At 46.0% G+C, this 18,855-nt stretch overlaps 1 protein-coding gene across 12 annotated transcripts in view; it reads right to left on the reverse strand.

Moving 5' to 3' along the window:
* Positions 1-18,855, reverse strand: part of LOC112247640 (kinesin-like protein KIF1A) — a 186,484-nt gene that overhangs the window by 35,239 nt on the left and 132,390 nt on the right. For 4 of the 12 annotated variants that reach the window (XM_042322876.1, XM_042322873.1, XM_042322878.1 and 1 more), the window contains 11 exons: positions 17,602-17,720; positions 17,207-17,292; positions 15,795-15,930; positions 13,935-14,100; positions 13,656-13,746; positions 12,885-13,003; positions 10,304-10,359; positions 7,950-8,058; positions 7,245-7,311; positions 4,894-4,978; positions 4,682-4,787 (listed from right to left, as the gene is read on the reverse strand). In XM_042322876.1, the coding sequence (XP_042178810.1) occupies positions 4,682-4,787; positions 4,894-4,978; positions 7,245-7,311; positions 7,950-8,058; positions 10,304-10,359; positions 12,885-13,003; positions 13,656-13,746; positions 13,935-14,100; positions 15,795-15,930; positions 17,207-17,292; positions 17,602-17,720 (1,140 nt within the window). Of the gene's footprint in view, positions 1-4,681; positions 4,788-4,893; positions 4,979-7,244; positions 7,312-7,949; positions 8,059-10,303; positions 10,363-12,884; positions 13,004-13,655; positions 13,747-13,934; positions 14,101-15,794; positions 15,931-17,206; positions 17,314-17,601; positions 17,721-18,855 lie in introns of all 12 variants that reach the window. The other 8 variants (XM_042322875.1, XM_042322868.1, XM_042322879.1 and 5 more) reach the window with 7 other exon arrangements.

Raw genomic sequence — 18,855 nt, forward strand, 5'->3', positions numbered from 1 at the left:
AGTACGCAGTGACCGGGGTGAGAGGTGAGTACGCAGTGACCAGGGTGAGAGGTGAGTACGCAGTGACCGGGGTGAGAGGTGAGTACGCAGTGACCGGGTGAGAGGTGAGTACGCAGTGACCAGGGTGAGAGGTGAGTACGCAGTGACCAGGGTGAGAGGTGAGTACGCAGTGACCGGTGTGAGAGGTGAATACGCAGTGACCAGGGTGAGAGGTGAGTACGCAGTGACCAGGGTGAGAGGTGAGTACGCAGTGACCGGGGTGAGAGGTGAATACGCAGTGACCAGGGTGAGAGGTGAGTACGCAGTGACCGGGGTGAGAGGTGAGTACGCAGTGACCGGGGTGAGAGGTGAGTACGCAGTGACCAGGGTGAGAGGTGAGTACGCAGTGACCGGGGTGAGAGGTGAGTACGCAGTGACCGGGGTGAGAGGTGAGTACGCAGTGACCGGGGTGAGAGGTGAGTACGCAGTGACCGGGGTGAGAGGTGAGTACGCAGTGACCAGGGTGAGAGGTGAGTACGCAGTGACCGGTGTGAGAGGTAAATACGCAGTGACCAGGGTGAGAGGTGAGTACGCAGTGACCAGGGTGAGAGGTGAGTACGCAGTGACCGGGGTGAGAGGTGAATACGCAGTGACCAGGGTGAGAGGTGAGTACGCAGTGACCAGGGTGAGAGGTGAGTACGCAGTGACCAGGGTGAGAGGTGAGTACGCAGTGACCGGGGTGAGAGGTGAGTACGCAGTGACCAGGGTGAGAGGTGAGTACGCAGTGACCAGGGTGAGAGGTGAGTACGCAGTGACCAGGGTGAGAGGTGAGTACGCAGTGACCAGGGTGGGAGGTGAGTACGCAGTGACCAGGGTGAGAGGTGAGTACGCAGTGACCGGGGTGAGAGGTGAGTACGCAGTGACCAGGGTGAGAGGTGAGTACGCAGTGACCAGGGTGAGAGGTGAGTACGCAGTGCCCAGGGTGAGAGGTGAGTACGCAGTGACCAGGGTGAGAGGTGAGTACGCAGTGACCAGGGTGAGAGGTGAGTACGCAGTGACCAGGGTGAGAGGTGAGTACGCAGTGACCAGGGTGAGAGGTGAGTACGCAGTGACCCTGCGTCACTGCGTACTCACCTCTCACCCCGGTCACTGCGTACTCACCTCTCACCCTGGTGAGAGGTGAGTACGCAGTGACCGGTGTGAGAGGTGAATACGCAGTGACCAGGGTGAGAGGTGAGTACGCAGTGCCCAGGGTGAGAGGTGAGTACACAGTGACCAGGGTGAGAGGTGAGTACGCAGTGACCAGGGTGAGAGGTGAGTACGCAGTGACCAGGGTGAGAGGTGAGTGGTCAGCTGGGATGACAGATGGACATACAGAACCCAGCAGCAGACACACTAGCAATAAGGGGAGCGTAGTGGTGACATATTGGTGACATAAATCACCTTCAATATAATAGGACGAGGTTGTTAATCAAGCCAGTTTATAGGCCTACTTATCTGAAGGATCCGTGTCAAGTATTTGATCGAAAGGATGGATCACAAATCAATACGATCAATTTTGTACTAAAAAATGTTTTGTTTCGTGCCACCTGTGCAGAAGGATGGGTAAGTCTCGTTGTGTCGTCTTTCTCCCCACTGATCATGTGACCTCCTGCTTCTAGACAGGTAGAACCACATGTTTGTTTTTTATTTTTTTACCAAGCATCAGCTGCTTCAGTGAAGAGCGGGAGAGGAGGAGGGGCTGGAATGGGGGTGGGGGGATAAAGCCTCTTTGCGTGGAAGTTGGTTGAACCAGTCAAGCTGTGCATCTTGACCGCGCGAGCTTCATCAAGCGCTCTGACCCATAGTTGCCTCACTATGAGTGCCATGCATCAGCCTGTGTGCAGTGTCCGACAGCTCCACCGTGTCTTACGAGCGATATATTCAGCATTAGGAACGGTGTCCGGTCACCTGTAAAAAGGACAGGAGCCGACCGAACACTCCTTTGGCACAGTTTTTAAAGAGTGTGTTGTGCTAGAGAGTAACATATACTGTGTACGACTGGAGGCCACTGCGAGTTTCACCCGTGAGTTTACCAGTCAAATTGGCAGAGTTTAGAGGTTCCCGAAGCCCCTTCTATTCATTGTATGTCTGTGGCGTTTGCTCTGTGTCTGTGAGGTGTTTGTGGGGACGGGGAGAAAGGTGGGGGGGACAAGGATGGTGTGGCTGGTTTTAGATGAGAGAATGTGTGTCCAGAGCACAGTACTCCGGAAGATTAACGCATGCTAGCGTTTCCGTAGTGATCGTGATATTTCATTTTCTTGAATTCCCGCCGAGGACCGTGAATTCAGAAAATGGCAGGAGAAAACACAATGATAATGAAACAGTGTTGGAGTGGTATTGTGTTTCATTGGTTACGATGAAAATCTAACATTTTCAGAACTGTAAATGAACTGTATAGTATGAAACAGTTCAAAACAAGGTTATTAATTCCAACAAAATAACAGCTGGAATGCTCTATATAACTTATATATTGAATAGAATTTACACTACATGGCCAAAAGTATGTGTACAGCTGCTCATCGAACATCTCATTCCATTGGAGTTGGTACCCCGTTGTGCTGCTATAACAGGCCTCCAGTCTTCTGGGAAGGCTTTCCACAAGGGAAGGCTTTCCAGTCTTCTGGGAAGATGTTGGAACATTGCTGCTATAACAGCGTCCAGTCTTCTGGGAAGGCTTTCCACTAGATGTTGGAACATTGCTGTGGGGATTTACTTCCATTCAGCCACAAGAGCATTAGTGAGGTCGGGGCACTGATGTTGGGCGATTAAGTCCTGGCTCTCAGTCGGCGTTCCAATTCATCCCAATGGTGTTCGATGGGGTTGAGGTCAGGGCTCTGTGCAGGCCAGTCAAGTTCTTCCACACAGATCTTGACAAACTATTTCTGTATGGATCTCTCTTTGTGCACGGGGGCATTGTCATACTGAAATAGAAAAGGGCCTTCCCCAAACTGTTGCCACAAAGTCGGAAGCACACAATCATCTAGAATGTCATTGTATGCTGAAGTGTTAAGATTTCCCTTCACTGGAACTAAGGGGCCTGAAACATGAAAAACAGCCCCAGACCATTATTCCTCCTCCACCAAACTTTACAGTTGGCACTATGCATTGGGGCAGGTAGCGTTCTCCTGGCATCCTCCAAACCCAGATTCATCAGTCGGACTGCCCGATGGTGAAGTGTGATTCATGACTCCTGAGAACGCGTTTCCACTGCTCCAGAGTCCAATGGCGGCGAGTTTTACACCACTCCAGCCGACGTTTGGCATTGCACATAGTGATCTGAGGCTTGTGTGTGGCTGCTCGGCCATGGAAACCCATTTCATGAAGCTCCCGACGAACAGTTATTGTGTTGACGTTGCTTGGAACTCGGACAGAGGACAGACGATTTTCAACGTGCTTCAGCACTCGGCGGTCCGGTTCTGTGAGCTTGTGTGTTCTACCACTTTGCGGCTGAGCCGTTTTTGCTCCTAGATGTTTCCACTTCACAATAACAGCACTTACAGTTGACCGGAGCAGCTCTAGCAGGGCAGAAATTTGACAGACTAACTTGTTGGAAAGGCAGCATCCTATGAAAGTCACGTTGAAAGTCACTGAGCTCTTCAGTAAGGCCATTCTACTGGAAATGTTTGTCTATGGAGATTGCATGGCTGTGTGCTCGATTTTATACACCTGTCAGTAACAACGGGTGTGGCTGAAATAGCCAAATCCACTAATTTGAAGGGGTCCACATACTTTTGGCCATTTAGTGTATATTGTCAAATCATAACCAATCATCAAATATAACATAGTATTCAGTTGTCTTGTGGGTTATCTCTGATTATAAACTGGGTGGTTCGAGCCCTGAATGCTGATTGGCTGGCATCCATGGTATATCAGACCATATACCACGGGTATGACAAAACATTTATTTTTACTGCTCAAATTACACTGGTAACCAGTTTTTAATAGCAATAATGCACCTCGGGAGTTTGTGGTACATGGCCAATATACCACGGCTAAGGGCTGTGTCCAGGCACTCTGCGTTGCGTCGTGCCCAAGAACATCCCATAGCTGTAGTATATTGGCCATGTCACCACCCCCTGGTGCATTATAGATGAAATATACTGCATTCCAAATGCAAGCCTATTCCCTGTATACTACTTTGTGTTTGTGTGTTGGTCATAAGTAGTGCATTGTATAGGGAATAGGGTGCCATTAGAGATGCAGATAATGTCTATGGGTCCCTACGATGGGTAGAGTCTGGTAGGGTCCCTACGATGGCTAGAGTCTGGTAGGGTCCCTACGATGGGTAGAGTCTGGTAGGGCCCCTACGATGGGTAGAGTCTGGTAGGGTCCCTACGATGGGTAGAGTCTGGTAGGGTCCCTACGATGGCTAGAGTCTGGTAGGGTCCCTACGATGGCTAGAGTCTGGTAGGGTCCCTACGATGTTTAGAGTCTGGTAGGGTCCCTACGATGGCTAGAGTCTGGTAGGGTCCCTACGAGTCTGTTTACGATGGGTAGAGTCTGGTAGGGTCCCTACGATGGCTAGAGTCTGGTAGGGGATGGCTAGAGTCTGGTAGGATCCCTACGATGTTTAGATAGGGTACGATTAGAGTCTGGTAGGGTCCCTACGATGTTTAGAGTCTGGTAGGGTCCCTACGATGGGTAGAGTCTGGTTACATACCTGTCCTCCTGCATGGGCTTGACATGCCCAGCCGACAGGATGTTGAGTGACAGGATGTTGGGGTCTATGATGGCATCGTCCCCCTCGGGAGAGTTGCGGATACGACCTGGTGAGAGGAGGAGGAGGAGGAGGAGGAGGAGGAGGAGGAGACGTTAGAATGGTGCGCTTGTACCACAGACACATGGTACACAAACAGTCTTGAACCGACTCACCCACAACCAGTTCCCGGACATCCTTCCACTCGATGTCTCCACCTGTCTCATGAACGATGGTCACAGTGACGCGCCTCTGGATACCCTGAGAGGGGGAGTGAGCGAAAGAGGAAGCATTATGTTCAGAAACAGGAAGCATCATGTTCAGAAACAGGAAGCATCATGTTCAGAAAGAGGAAGCAGGAAGCATTATGTTCAGAAACAGGAAGCATTATGTTCAGAAAGAGGAAGCATCATGTTCAGAAACAGGAAGCAGGAAGCATTATGTTCAGAATGAGGAAGCATCATGTTCAGAATGAGGAAGCATCATGTTCAGAATGAGGAAGCAGGAAGCATTATGTTCAGAATGAGGAAGCATCATGTTCAGAATGAGGAAGCATCATGTTCAGAATGAGGAAGCAGGAAGCATTATGGTCAGAAGCAGGAAGCATTATGTTCAGAAGCAGGAAGCATCATGTTCAGAATGAGGAAGCATTATGTTCAGAAACAGGAAGCAGGAAGCATTATGTTCAGAATGAGGAAGCATCATGTTCAGAATGAGGAATCATTATGTTCAGAATGAGGAAGCATTATGTTCAGAATGAGGAAGCATTATGCTCAGAAACAGGAAGCAGGAAGCATCATGTTCAGAATGAGGAAGCAGTATGTTCAGAAACAGGAAGCAGGAAGCATCATGTTCAGAATGAGGAAGCATTATGTTCAGAAATAGGAAGCATTATGTTCAGAAACAGGAAGCATTATGTTCAGAAACAGGAAGCATCATGTTCAGAATGAGGAAGCATTATGTTCAGAAACAGGAAGCATTATGTTCAGAAACAGGAAGCATTATGTTCAGAAAGAGGAAGCATCATGGTCAGAAACAGGAAGCAGGAAGCATTATGTTCAGAATGAGGAAGCATCATGTTCAGAATGAGGAAGCATCATGTTCAGAATGAGGAAGCAGGAAGCATTATGTTCAGAATGAGGAAGCATCATGTTCAGAATGAGGAAGCATCATGTTCAGAATGAGGAAGCAGGAAGCATTATGGTCAGAAGCAGGAAGCAGGAAGCATTATGTTCAGAAGCAGGAAGCATCATGTTCAGAATGAGGAAGCATTATGTTCAGAAACAGGAAGCAGGAAGCATTATGTTCAGAAACAGGAAGCAGGAAGCATTATGTTCAGAAGCAGGAAGCATCATGTTCAGAATGAGGAATCATCATGTTCAGAATGAGGAAGCATTATGTTCAGAATGAGGAAGCATTATGTTCAGAATGAGGAAGCATTATGTTCAGAAACAGGAAGCAGGAAGCATCATGTTCAGAATGAGGAAGCAGTATGTTCAGAAACAGGAAGCAGGAAGCATCATGTTCAGAATGAGGAAGCATTATGTTCAGAAATAGGAAGCATTATGTTCAGAAACAGGAAGCATTATGTTCAGAAACAGGAAGCATCATGTTCAGAATGAGGAAGCATTATGTTCAGAAACAGGAAGCATTATGTTCAGAAACAGGAAGCATCATGTTCAAAAACAGGAAGCATCATGTTCAGAAAGAGGAAGCAGGAAGCATTATGTTCAGAAACAGGAAGCATTATGTTCAGAAAGAGGAAGCATCATGGTCAGAAACAGGAAGCAGGAAGCATTATGTTCAGAATGAGGAAGCATCATGTTCAGAATGAGGAAGCATCATGTTCAGAATGAGGAAGCAGGAAGCATTATGGTCAGAAGCAGGAAGCATTATGTTCAGAAGCAGGAAGCATCATGTTCAGAATGAGGAAGCATTATGTTCAGAAACAGGAAGCAGGAAGCATTATGTTCAGAATGAGGAAGCATTATGTTCAGAAACAGGAAGCAGGAAGCAGTATGTTCAGAAACAGGAAGCAGGAAGCATCATGTTCAGAATGAGGAAGCATTATGATCAGAAACAGGAAGCATTTTGTTCAGAAACAGGAAGCATTATGTTCAGAAACAGGAAGCATTATGTTCAGAAACAGGAAGCATCATGTTCAGAATGAGGAAGGATTATGTTCAGAAACAGGAAGCATTATGTTCAGAATGAGGAAACATCATGTTCAGAAACAGGAAGCATCATGTTCAGAATGAGGAAGCATCATGTTCAGAAACAGGAAGCATCATGTTCAGAAACAGGAAGCATTATGTTCAGAAACAGGAAGCATTATGTTCAGAAACAGGAAGCATCATGTTCAGAAACAGGAAGCATCATGTTCAGAAACAGGAAGCATCATGTTCAGAAACAGGAAGCATTATGTTCAGAAACAGGAAGCATTATGTTCAGAAACAGGAAGCATTGTGTTCATACAGAACACATCAGTTCAATCATAACATACTTCTCCACTCCCTGAATGACCTACCTGGTGCAGCATGAATGTCCCATGGCAAGGCATGCCTCCTCTGTGGTCCACTCCTGCTGGGACGTAGCTGTAGGAAACAGAGACAACCATCGTTTATTTTCCTGCACAGTAACAAGAGTCTCGTCGATTTCACATTGGCCAATAAGTAGTTAATGCTGTTGCTGATATTGTTATTACTCTGAGTTCTTACGTAAACGTTCCACGTTGGGTAATAGTTTTCTAAATGTAAAATCGTCCGAGATTTGCAGTCATCTTTAATTCATTTAGTTAACTCTTTCTTGAACTGCACTGTTGGTTTAAGGGCTTGTAAGTAAAGCATTTCACGGTAAGGTCTCCACTTGTTGTATTCGGCGCATGTGACTAATAAAGTTTCATTTGATTTAGATTATTTGATAATTAATAGAACGTTATTAAGAGTATAATATAATATTGATCATGGATTAGCAGCGTCTATTGAGGTGAAACTTTGCATCACATACATCACTTAGAATATATTCCCAAACAATTGTTTCCCTCTAGGTAGTATGGGGTAGTGTGAATATTGGAAGGTAGCCTATAGTAATCATTTGAGCGTGGTGAGTGGTGAGATGGAATACATCATGGAATTGAATATAGAGCACATACATAAGGTTTTATATACACTATAGAAATGTAGTATTCATATATTGTGTATATATATATATAGTATCTCTATGGAATACTCACTCTCCACTGGCCTCCAGTTCGCAGATCTCAAAGAACACCATGAGGTCATACTTGCAGTGGCAGGGCCCGGCTGAAGGGCGCATCAGGGTAGTCAGCTTGGTGGCAGGGACTAAAAGGAGGAGGTGAAGGGAGACCAGGTTATCACAACAAGAGACTCAGTCTTCAGTAGCAGGGAGCAGGGAGAGCTGCGACAGGAAGAAAGGCTTAAAAAAGAGAGGGGGGATGAGAATAACGCAGGGAGAGATGGAGGAACCACTCAGTACAGTCCTGCAGAAAGGCAGGGTAATCAACGCAGCAGTCATCCCTTAACAATACAAGGATGTGCCTGTGAAAATTTACAATCTGCTAAAACTACCTGTAATTATTTGGGTATATTTACAATATTTCTCAAGGGAATAATGGATTAACGCTTCTGGATAAGGGTATTGTTACAAAGTAGCTCAGGTCCTACAGAAAGAGAGGTCAAGTTATGATCGATCAAAAGCACGCTAACACAGATCTTTTAAAAAACGACAAGCAATACATGATTGTTTAGGGTAACTACAGAAGCTGAAAGCCCATAGATCCATTTGAGGAAGAGATCACAGGAGGAACTCTCGGGGAAAAAAATCAACCAGACAGGATAACAGTATACACACAACAAGGCAACGAGAAGAGAGCCTGTGGAAAAATCCCTGAAACACAACCTCCTCTTTTTATATCAGTTGGTAAAACATCTATTTTCTTTCTTTATACTGAACTCAGTTGATAACAGAATGTAGGAGCGACGCATTAATGTGTTTGTCTATGACTACAATCTATTTGCTCATCTATTGGTGCTAATTTAAGATATCTGTTTCTTTATCTGATTTACAATTTATCATCTTGGCTGCATTTCCACAGTTCAGCCCAATTATGATATTTTCCCCATTTATTGGCAAAAGATCTGATCTGATTGGTCAAAAGTGTCATGACATCAGATTTTGTCTGCCTGTGTAAATGCACATCGGAGTGATATAAAAAGAGGTTTGTTTCAAGAGACTTTCATTGGCCCAGACACACAGACAGTAACCAACCCGGTTTCTGGGCTCTGATAACTGAACAGATAGAGAGGGGCGGGGCTGGAAGACTGGGTGGCCCCTCCCCCTCGAGGAGGAAAGAGGCGGCCAATCCGGCTGCGGACAGGGCGTGGCCTGACAGAGAGTCCACCAGCGCCCCATTGAACACCTCTGGGACCAGGTAGCGAATCAGCTCCAGCGTCTTCTCCCGGTCGGGCGGCGTCTCATCGTCTGCTACTTCACAGTCACATGTAGAGTAACACGTACCCAACAACATTGAACTGAGCTGACGTGACAATACACAACATAAGAGTACAGCCAATAGCATCAAGCGTGACATTACATAGACTAACAGAACACGAGTACGGAGGCAATGCAACAGACATGCGCTGTAGGTAGCAACATAGAGTACTGTACAGAGGCCATACAACAGAATGATACACACTGTATACTGTGTACTGTGTACTGTGTGCTGTGTACTGTGTACTGTGTCCTGTGTACTGTGTACTGTGTACTGCGTGCTGCGTACTGTGTGCTGTGTGCTGCGTACTGCGTACTGTGTGCTGTGTGCTGTGTACTGTGTACTGTGTCCTGTGTACTGTGTACTGTGTACTGCGTGCTGTGTACTGTGTGCTGTGTGCTGCGTGCTGCGTACTGCGTACTGTGTGCTGTGTGCTGCGTACTGCGTACTGTGTGCTGTGTGCTGCGTGCTGTGTACTGTGTACTGTGTGCTGTGTGCTGTGTACTGTGTACTGTGTACTGTGTGCTGTGTACTGTGTGCGGTGTACTGTGTACTGTGTACTGTGTGCTGTGTACTGTGTGCTGTGTACTGTGTACTGTGTCCTATGTACTGTGTGCTGTGTACTGTGTACTGTGTCCTGTGTGCTGTGTACTGTGTACTGCGTGCTGTGTACTGTGTACTGTGTGCTGTGTGCTGTGTACTGTGTGCTGTGTACTGTGTGCTGTGTGCTGTGTACTGTGTGCTGTGTGCTGTGTACTGTGTACTGTGTACTGTGTACTGTGTGCTGTGTACTGTGTGCTGTGTGCTGTGTACTGTGTACTGTGTGCTGTGTACTGTGTACTGTGTGCTGTGTGCTGTGTACTGTGTACTGTGTGCTGTGTGCTGTGTACTGTGTACTGTGTGCTGTGTGCTGTGTACTGTGTACTGTGTACTGTGTACTGTGTACTGTGTGCTGTGTACTGTGTACTGTGTGCTGCTTCAAAATAAAAACAGACATATTTTTATGTAGATCCATTTTTTGGGGGGTTGAAGTCTATTTGTTTACTAAGACTGAATACAATGGTTCTGGTGCTTACCTGGTTTGGACAGGGGCATGACTTTGGGGAACTGCCTTCTGCAGGGACGCAGAGGGCTGCTGGGAGAGAGACAGGTACAGTAAGTTATACAGTATGTTACCGTCACATCAAAAAGACCGAAGATAAGTTTTCCCCCAGAGCCTTCGTAGCGTTAAGATTATCGTTAGAACCTTCTAGTAACTTCTAGTAATAGAGGTGTTTCCCAGAAACTTTGTTAGTACCTTGGCTCTTAAAGGACGACTGCACTTCCTGATTTGCCCTCAATTTAGATTCGGTTAATAAAGAAGTGGCCATGACTGATTTAAAACATGAGTTGGTTTCGTGTTTGCACACCTATTCGTTTTCTCATAAAATTATTTACAATATTTGTATATGAATTTCTACAATTTATAGATGGTTAAAGTTTTTTTCTTTACAATTGGAATTTGAAAGTATTGTCCAATGTTCATTGTGTAATTTACAGATGGTCCCTAACGAGCCCCATAGGGATATCCAAAGTCAACCCACATTTACCACGAAGGATTACGATTGGGCCACATGGAGCTGCATTTCTGACTTGTTGCCAGCTGTGGGCGGGATTGAAAAAAATTCAACCTTCATCTGCATTGTGATGCAATCAAACTGACTTTATGACCGAAATGATCCTATTTTTTTTGTATATTTTTTTACACTTTGTAGTAAATTTTGGTCAGTAGAATAAATGTTTCTGACTCATATTGACAGATGCTTTCTAAAGGACACGTTTTGCTGTTAAGGGGCAGTTGCTCTTCAGAAACACGTTTGCGACGTCTATGAGTGATCCGGACCATTCTCAACGCAGACGTCTGTGAGTGATCCAGACCATTCTCAATGCAGACGTCTGTGAGTGATCCAGACCATTCTCAACGCAGACGTCTATGAGTGATCCATTCTCAACACAGACGTCTATGAGTGATCCAGACCATTCTCAACACAGACGTCTATGAGTGATCCATTCTCAACACAGACGTCTATGAGTGATCCGGACCATTCTCAATGCAGACGTCTATGAGTGATCCGGACCATTCTCAATGCAGACGTCTATGAGTGATCCAGACCATTCTCAACACAGACGTCTATGAGTGATCCATTCTCAACACAGACGTCTATGAGTGATCCGGACCATTCTCAATGCAGACGTCTATGAGTGATCCGGACCATTCTCAATGCAGACGTCTATGAGTGATCCGGACCATTCTCAACGCAGACGTCTATGAGTGATCCAGACCATTCTCAACACAGACGTCTATGAGTGATCCAGACCATTCTCAACACAGACGTCTATGAGTGATCCAGACCATTCTCAACACAGACGTCTATGAGTGATCCAGACCATTCTCAACACAGACGTCTATGAGTGATCCGGACCATTCTCAACACAGACGTCTATGAGTGATCCAGACCATTCTCAACACAGACGTCTATGAGTGATCCAGACCATTCTCAACACAGACATCTATGAGTGATCCAGACCATTCTCAACACAGACGTCTATGAGTGATCCATTCTCAACACAGACGTCTATGAGTGATCCAGACCATTCTCAACACAGACGTCTATGAGTGACCCATTCTCAACACAGACGTCTATGAGTGATCCAGACCATTCTCAACACAGACAATGTGCATTGTTTGTTATTTCTCCCGCGTTACTTCATCCACACAAGATCTCCTCGAAACAATCATGGCCGCCGATTAACTACAGAACGATGTTGACAAAAAAATACAAAATACAAAATTACCAATGCACTGCATCTCAGCACAAGAGGCGCCACTACAGTCCCTGGTTTGATTCCAGGCTGTATCACATCCGGCCGTGATTGGGAGTCACATAGGGCGGCGCACAATTGGCCCAGCGTCATCCGGATTTGGTCGGGGGTAGGCCGTCATTGTAAATAAGAATTTGTTCTTAACTGACTTGCCTAGTTAAATAAAATAAAATTGTGGGTGAATGATGTGCCCAATCTGTGACTTAGTATTGGGTAAGCCTAATAAACTACCTCAATAGCCTATTTGAAACCATAGGTGGTTAATATATCTCCAGGAGATGATCCGTCACACACCTTTCGAACGTTCTCTCTACGTGCTTGTTTTGGGGGGAAACACACACAAACGTTCTCTCTACGTGCTTGTTTTGGGGGAAACACACCTAACAAACGTTCTCTCTACGTTCTTGTTTTGGGAGGAAACACACACAAACGTTCTCTCTACGTTCTTGTTTTGGGAGGAAACACACACAAACGTTCTCTCTTGTTTTGGGGGGAAACACACACAAACGTTCTCTCTACGTGCTTGTTTTGGGGGAAACACACCTATCAAACGTTCTCTCTACGTTCTTGTTTTGGGAGGAAACACACACAAACGTTCTCTCTACGTTCTTGTTTTGGGAGGAAACACACACAAACGTTCTCTCTACGTTCTTGTTTTGGGGGAAACACTCTTTGGCTTGTAAAAAATAACGACGACTCTGGTACGATCAACGTAAGACTTAGGTTATATCGGGGAAATGCGGCCCTGTCCATTACAATGAACATAATGACGAGAGTGACCAGCGACTACTGTACCTGATCAGGTCCTTGCACAGAGCAGGGAAGGGCTGTTTCTGGTAGTGACCAAACACCTCAAACACCATAGGCTGGGTCTTGATATAGTCCACAAAGGATTTGGTGACCTCTACAGCAATCTGTTAAACCAATAAACAGATAGCTAGTTATAAACACTTGAGAAACAAAATCTAACTAACCATCACATTTGTGTATTTCATTCTTCATGCCCACTGCATACTGTAGTATTTTTAAAACACTTTGTGTAAATGCCCACTGCATACTGTAGTATTTACTGTAAAACACTTTGTGTATTTCATTCTTCATGCCACCTGCATACTGTAGTATTTACTGTAAAACACTTTGTGTATTTCATTCTTCATGCCCACTGCATACTGTAGTATTTACTGTAAAACACTTTGTGTATTTCATTCTTCATGCCACCTGCATACTGTAGTATTTACTGTAAAACACTTTGTGTATATCATTCTTCATGCCACCTGCATACTGTAGTATTTACTGTAAAACACTTTGTGTATTTCATTCTTCATGCCACCTGCATACTGTAGTATTTACTGTAAAACACTTTGTGTATTTCATTCTTCATGCCACCTGCATACTGTAGTATTTACTGTAAAACACTTTGTGTATTTCATTCTTCATGCCACCTGCATACTGTAGTATTTACTGTAAAACACTTTGTGTATTTCATTCTTCATGCCACCTGCATACTGTAGTATTTACTGTAAAACACAGAGCTTTATAATGAAATGTGACTGATCGACTGCTTACGTTTTGTACGTGGTAGAAGCCCAGAGGAGGGCCTCGTCCTGTGTTCTTCAGAGGCTCTGTGGAAAAGGCCTCATCGTGACAGTGGATGAAACTGTAGGTAAACCCGAGAGAGAGAGAGAGAGACAGAGAGAGAGAGAGAGAGAGAGAGAGAGAGAGAGAGAGAGAGAGAGGGAAGGGCTTGTTAGCTACCACTCACAGTCTGTTACGGAGGGTCTAATAGATCTGTTGATCTGAAATATCTTAGAACCTACAATAACAACAACAACAACAACAACTTACTTGAACTGGCAGAAGATGTCAGCGTACTCTGCGGAGATGCTGGAGGCCTGGAGGACCGTCACTCTGAAGGTGAAGATGCTACCTATCCTCAGGTGTTCCAGGGCTCCGTCCAGAGCTCCTCCCTCCAGGTTGGTCTTCAGGGGGCTCTCCAACTCATCTGGACTGGCTACAGGAGGGTAGGTGGGGGGTGGGGGGTGGAGAAGAGACATTGAGTATATGTAGTGTGCGAATTCTCTCTGTAATACACTACCCTACATCCTTATAGCTGTATATCTTCAGTGAATCTGTTGGTTCACTCTGGCACACTCTCATAAACACACTACCTACCCGTATATAAATACATTTGACATAATGAATTTAAGTACTGTACACGCAGACAGACCACACCCACACAAACAGTTTGATGAGAGACCACAGATAGTCTCTCTCGCAAGACAGTTTGATGAGTGATCACAGCAGCCGAGGACAGTCAGTTTGATGAGAGACCACAGATAGTCTCTCTCGCACGACAGTTTGATGAGTGATCACAGCAGCCGAGGACAGTCAGTTTGATGAGAGACCACAGATAGTCTCTCTCGCAAGACAGTTTGATGAGTGATCACAGCGGCTGAGGAGAGACAGTTTGATGAGAGACCACAGATAGTCTCTCTGCAAGACAGTTTGATGAGAGACCACAGATAGCAGACAGTTTGATGAGTGATCACAGCAGGAGGACAGTCAGTTTGATGAGAGACCACAGATACTCACAAGACAGTTTGATGAGGTACCACAGCAGCTGAGGAGAGACAGTTTGATGAGACATTACAGCAGCTGAGGAGAGACAGTTTGATGAGGTACCACAGCAGATGAGGAGAGACAGTTTGATGAGACATAAAAGCGGCTGAGGAGAGACAGTTTGATGAGGTACCACAGCAGCTGAGGAGAGACAGTTTGATGAGAGACCAAAGCGGCTGAGGAGAGACAGTTTGATGAGGTACCACAGCAGCTGAGGAGAGACAGTTTGATGAGAGACCAAAGCGGCTGAGGAGAGACAGTTTGATGAGGTACCACAGCAGCTGAGGAGAGACAGTTTGATGAGGTACCAAAGCAGCTGAGGAGAGACAGTTTGATGAGGTACCACAGCAGCTGAGGAGAGACAGTTTGATGAGGTACCACAGCAGCTGAGGAGACACAGTTTGATGAGGTACCACAGCAGCTGAGGAGAGACAGTTTGATGAGGTACCACAGCAGCTGAGGAGAGACAGTTTGATGAGGTACCACAGCAGCTGAGGAGACACAGTTTGATGAGGTACCACAGCAGCTGAAGAGAGACAGTTTGATGAGACATTACAGCAGCTGAGGAGAGACAGTTTGATGAGGTACCACAGCAGCTGAGGAGAGACAGTTTGATGAGGTACCACAGCAGCTGAGGAGAGACAGTTTGATGAGGTACCACAGCGGCTGAAGAGAGACAGTTTGATGAGACATTACAGCAGCTGAGGAGAGACAGTTTGATGAGGTACCACAGCGGCTGAGGAGAGACAGTTTGATGAGACATTACAGCGGCTGAGGAGAGACAGTTTGATGAGGTACCACAGCGGCTGAGGAGAGACAGTTTGATGAGGTACCACAGCAGCTGAGGAGAGACAGTTTGATGAGGTACCACAGCAGCTGAGGAGAGACAGTTTGATGAGACATTACAGCGGCTGAGGAGAGACAGTTTGATGAGGTACCACAGCGGCTGAGGAGAGACAGTTTGATGAGGTACCACAGCGGCTGAAGAGAGACAGTTTGATGAGACATTACAGCAGCTGAGGAGAGACAGTTTGATGAGACATCACAGCGGCCGAGACAAGAGACTACACAGCCAGTGGTCGTTACCCGCACAATTGTTGTTGTTGACCTCATCGGCCGAGGGTTCCATCCCTGAGTTCTGTCCCTCCCCTTCCACGAAACGCAGCTCTTCCTGGGACTCCCCGGTACGGGATAGACCAGTGGGGCACGACTCAGCCTGGAACTGACCACAAGGGACAGCATACAGTTAGCAAAGCTGGGAGGTAGGCCTAGTCACTGACCAGCCACAAGATAGCATACAGTTAACAAAGCTGGGGACCGTTGCCAATGACTAGCATACAGTTAACAAGGCTAGAGGGGGTAGCCAGCTACTGACAGTTAGCAAAGCTAGTGCGGGTAGCCTAGCCACTGACCATTAGCAAAGCTAGTGGGGGTAGCCTAGCCACTGACCAGTAGCAAAGCTAGTGGGGGTAGCCTAGCCACTGACCAGTAGCAAAGCTAGAGGGGGTAGCCTAGCCACTGACCGTTAGCAAGGCTAGTGGGGGCAGCCTAGCCACTGACCGTTAGCAAGGCTAGTGGGGGCAGCCTAGCCACAGACCAGTAGCAAAGCTAGTGCAGGCAGCCTAGCCACTGACCGTTAGCAAAGCTAGTGGGGGTAGCCTAGCCACTGACCGTTAGCAAAGCTAGTGGGGGCAGCCTAGCCACTGACCATTAGCAAAGCTAAGAGAGATAGCTCATAGATTTGCATATAGATACTTTAGACATCGTATCGGTCCCATTAGGGCGTCTGTGAGAGCATGGTCAGCGCCAAAGGATGCCATCTCTATTTTGAAGTAGTACATTTTCTTCTACTAATACTTCTATATACTGTACTCGATATCAGCTACTGTATCTTGCCTATGCTGCTCTGTACCATCACTCATTCATATATCCTTATGTACATATTCGTTATCCCCTTACACTGTGTATAAGACAGTAGTTTTGGAATTGTTAGTTAGATTACTTGTCGGTTATTACTGCATTGTCGGAACTAGAAGCACAAGCATTTCGCTACACTCGCATTAACATCTGCTAACCATGTGTATGTGACAAATAAAATTTGATTTGATTTGATTTCTATGAGTTGGTAAACAAACTGAAAAGGTGCATACTGCCCCCTAGAGGGTGTAGTCTGAATAGGTTTAAAGACAATGTTGATGATTTACTACCACCTGCAGTTATGGAATGTTTGCTCACAAGTATAATTAATTGGCTGATGTCGCCTGATGACCTGGATGGAATCATTTGATCCTTCCATAACCCATAGGAAGTCTCACCCAGCTGACCGCTACTTCAAAATGGTGAAAGTCCTCAATAACGCTCAAGCTTTTGAGCACTAGAGTCCTCTATCTATCTCTATGACTCCCGACAGTTAGCTAGTAAAACTAGGAGAGCTACATAGGCACTGACTAGAGAAAACAGTGCCCGATATCCTCTGTGGGTTTGCTCAGGAGACGTACCTTCTCAAACTCCCGGTCCTCGAAGGAGATCTTGGCAGTGCCAGACTGACGGACACCGGAGCCGTAGTCAGGAGCCTCCTCATCGGCTGGAGGGAAACACAAAACACCTTCACTTGACTTCCTCTAGAAGTCACACTCAGTCTGTCCTAGAGTTAATCCCTACCTGAGATAATATACTGGGTGTAATGTGGGTCTTATGAAGTTACATGTACTGTACAGCTCCCTACGCTTCATGTTAGGCTATTAGCTTGTTGGCTAATATGTTAGGCTATTAGCTTGTTGGCTAATATGTTAGGCTATTAGCTTGTTGGCTAATATGTTAGGCTATTAGCTTGTTGGCTGTATTGAGTTTGATTGATTGTAATGTGGGTGGAGGTCTATGGTCCAGGTTTTACCTGAGATTGCCTGTACAGCCACCCGGAGAAATCCTTTCACCTCTCCCTTCTCACTGATGACGGCCACACGATGGACCAGGGGCACAGGGTACAGCAGGTTACTCAGGTACACAAAGGCTCTGTATGGGAGGGACACAGGGACACAGGGAGAGATGGAGAGATGCAGAGAGGGGGAGAGAGAGAGAGAGGAAGAGAGAGGGGGAGAGACAGGGACACAGGGAGAGAGAGAGAGAGGGAGAGGTGCAGAGAGGGAGAGAGAGAGAGAGAGAGAGAGAGAGAGAGGAAGAGAGAGAGGGGGGAGACAGGGACACAGGGAGAGAGGGAGAGGTGCAGAGAGGGGAGAGAGAGAGACAGTGAGAGAGAAAAGAGAAGAGAGAGAGAAAAGAGAAGAGAGAGAGAGAGAGAGAGAGAGAGAGAGAGAGCGAAAGTACCATTAGAGAGCTCAGAGAGACCAGAACAGTGAGAGAGATAACGTACAGAGATAATGAGATAATAACAGAACATTAACACAGCACGAGACAAACACACCAAGCTGCAAAGCAACCAAACAGAAGCCGGGACTGCACTCGACTGGACAGCCCTGGTGATGACCATGGCTACCCTTTACTATCCCCTCTCTGGGTGTGTCTGGTCAACATAATAGCTTTAGGTCAAGATAACAGTGGTACAATTAAGGAGCAGGAGGGAGGCTGTGTTTTTAGTTTTTGAGAGTTTGGTGAGGCTAAGGAGCATGTTATGCCGAAGGTGAAACTACTGTATGTCTGCTCTCTCTCTCTCTCTCTCTCTCTCTCTCTCTCTCTCTCTCTCTCTCTCTCTCTCTCTCTCTCTCTATATATATATATATATATATATATATATATATATATATATATATATATATATATATATATGTGAAGCTTCAACTGACTGCGACACATAGCCTACAGTAGGCCTATGGCTTGATGGGGAAAGACACCTCAGAATCCATTCAGTCTGTCTGTCTGTCCAGCCAACTACAGCATGGGGAGAGCTCATCACTGCATCCTTTACAAGTAACAATACAGTGAAATCTTAGACGCTCTGAAAGTCTGTAATTATCATCACAAGAAATTTGTTGAAGAGATTTAAAGCAGATGTGGGAACATCTTCTTGAGGATATTTAGTTTCATTCTCTTGTCAGAGACCGTAGCTCTTATACTCTGTACCATGCTGTAAGGTTAGCTCTTATACTCTGTACCAGGCTGTAAGGTTAGCTCTTATACTCTGTACCAGGCT

The sequence above is a fragment of the Oncorhynchus tshawytscha genome, linkage group LG06 (genome assembly GCF_018296145.1).
Source record: "Oncorhynchus tshawytscha isolate Ot180627B linkage group LG06, Otsh_v2.0, whole genome shotgun sequence".
NCBI lineage: Eukaryota > Metazoa > Chordata > Actinopteri > Salmoniformes > Salmonidae > Oncorhynchus > Oncorhynchus tshawytscha.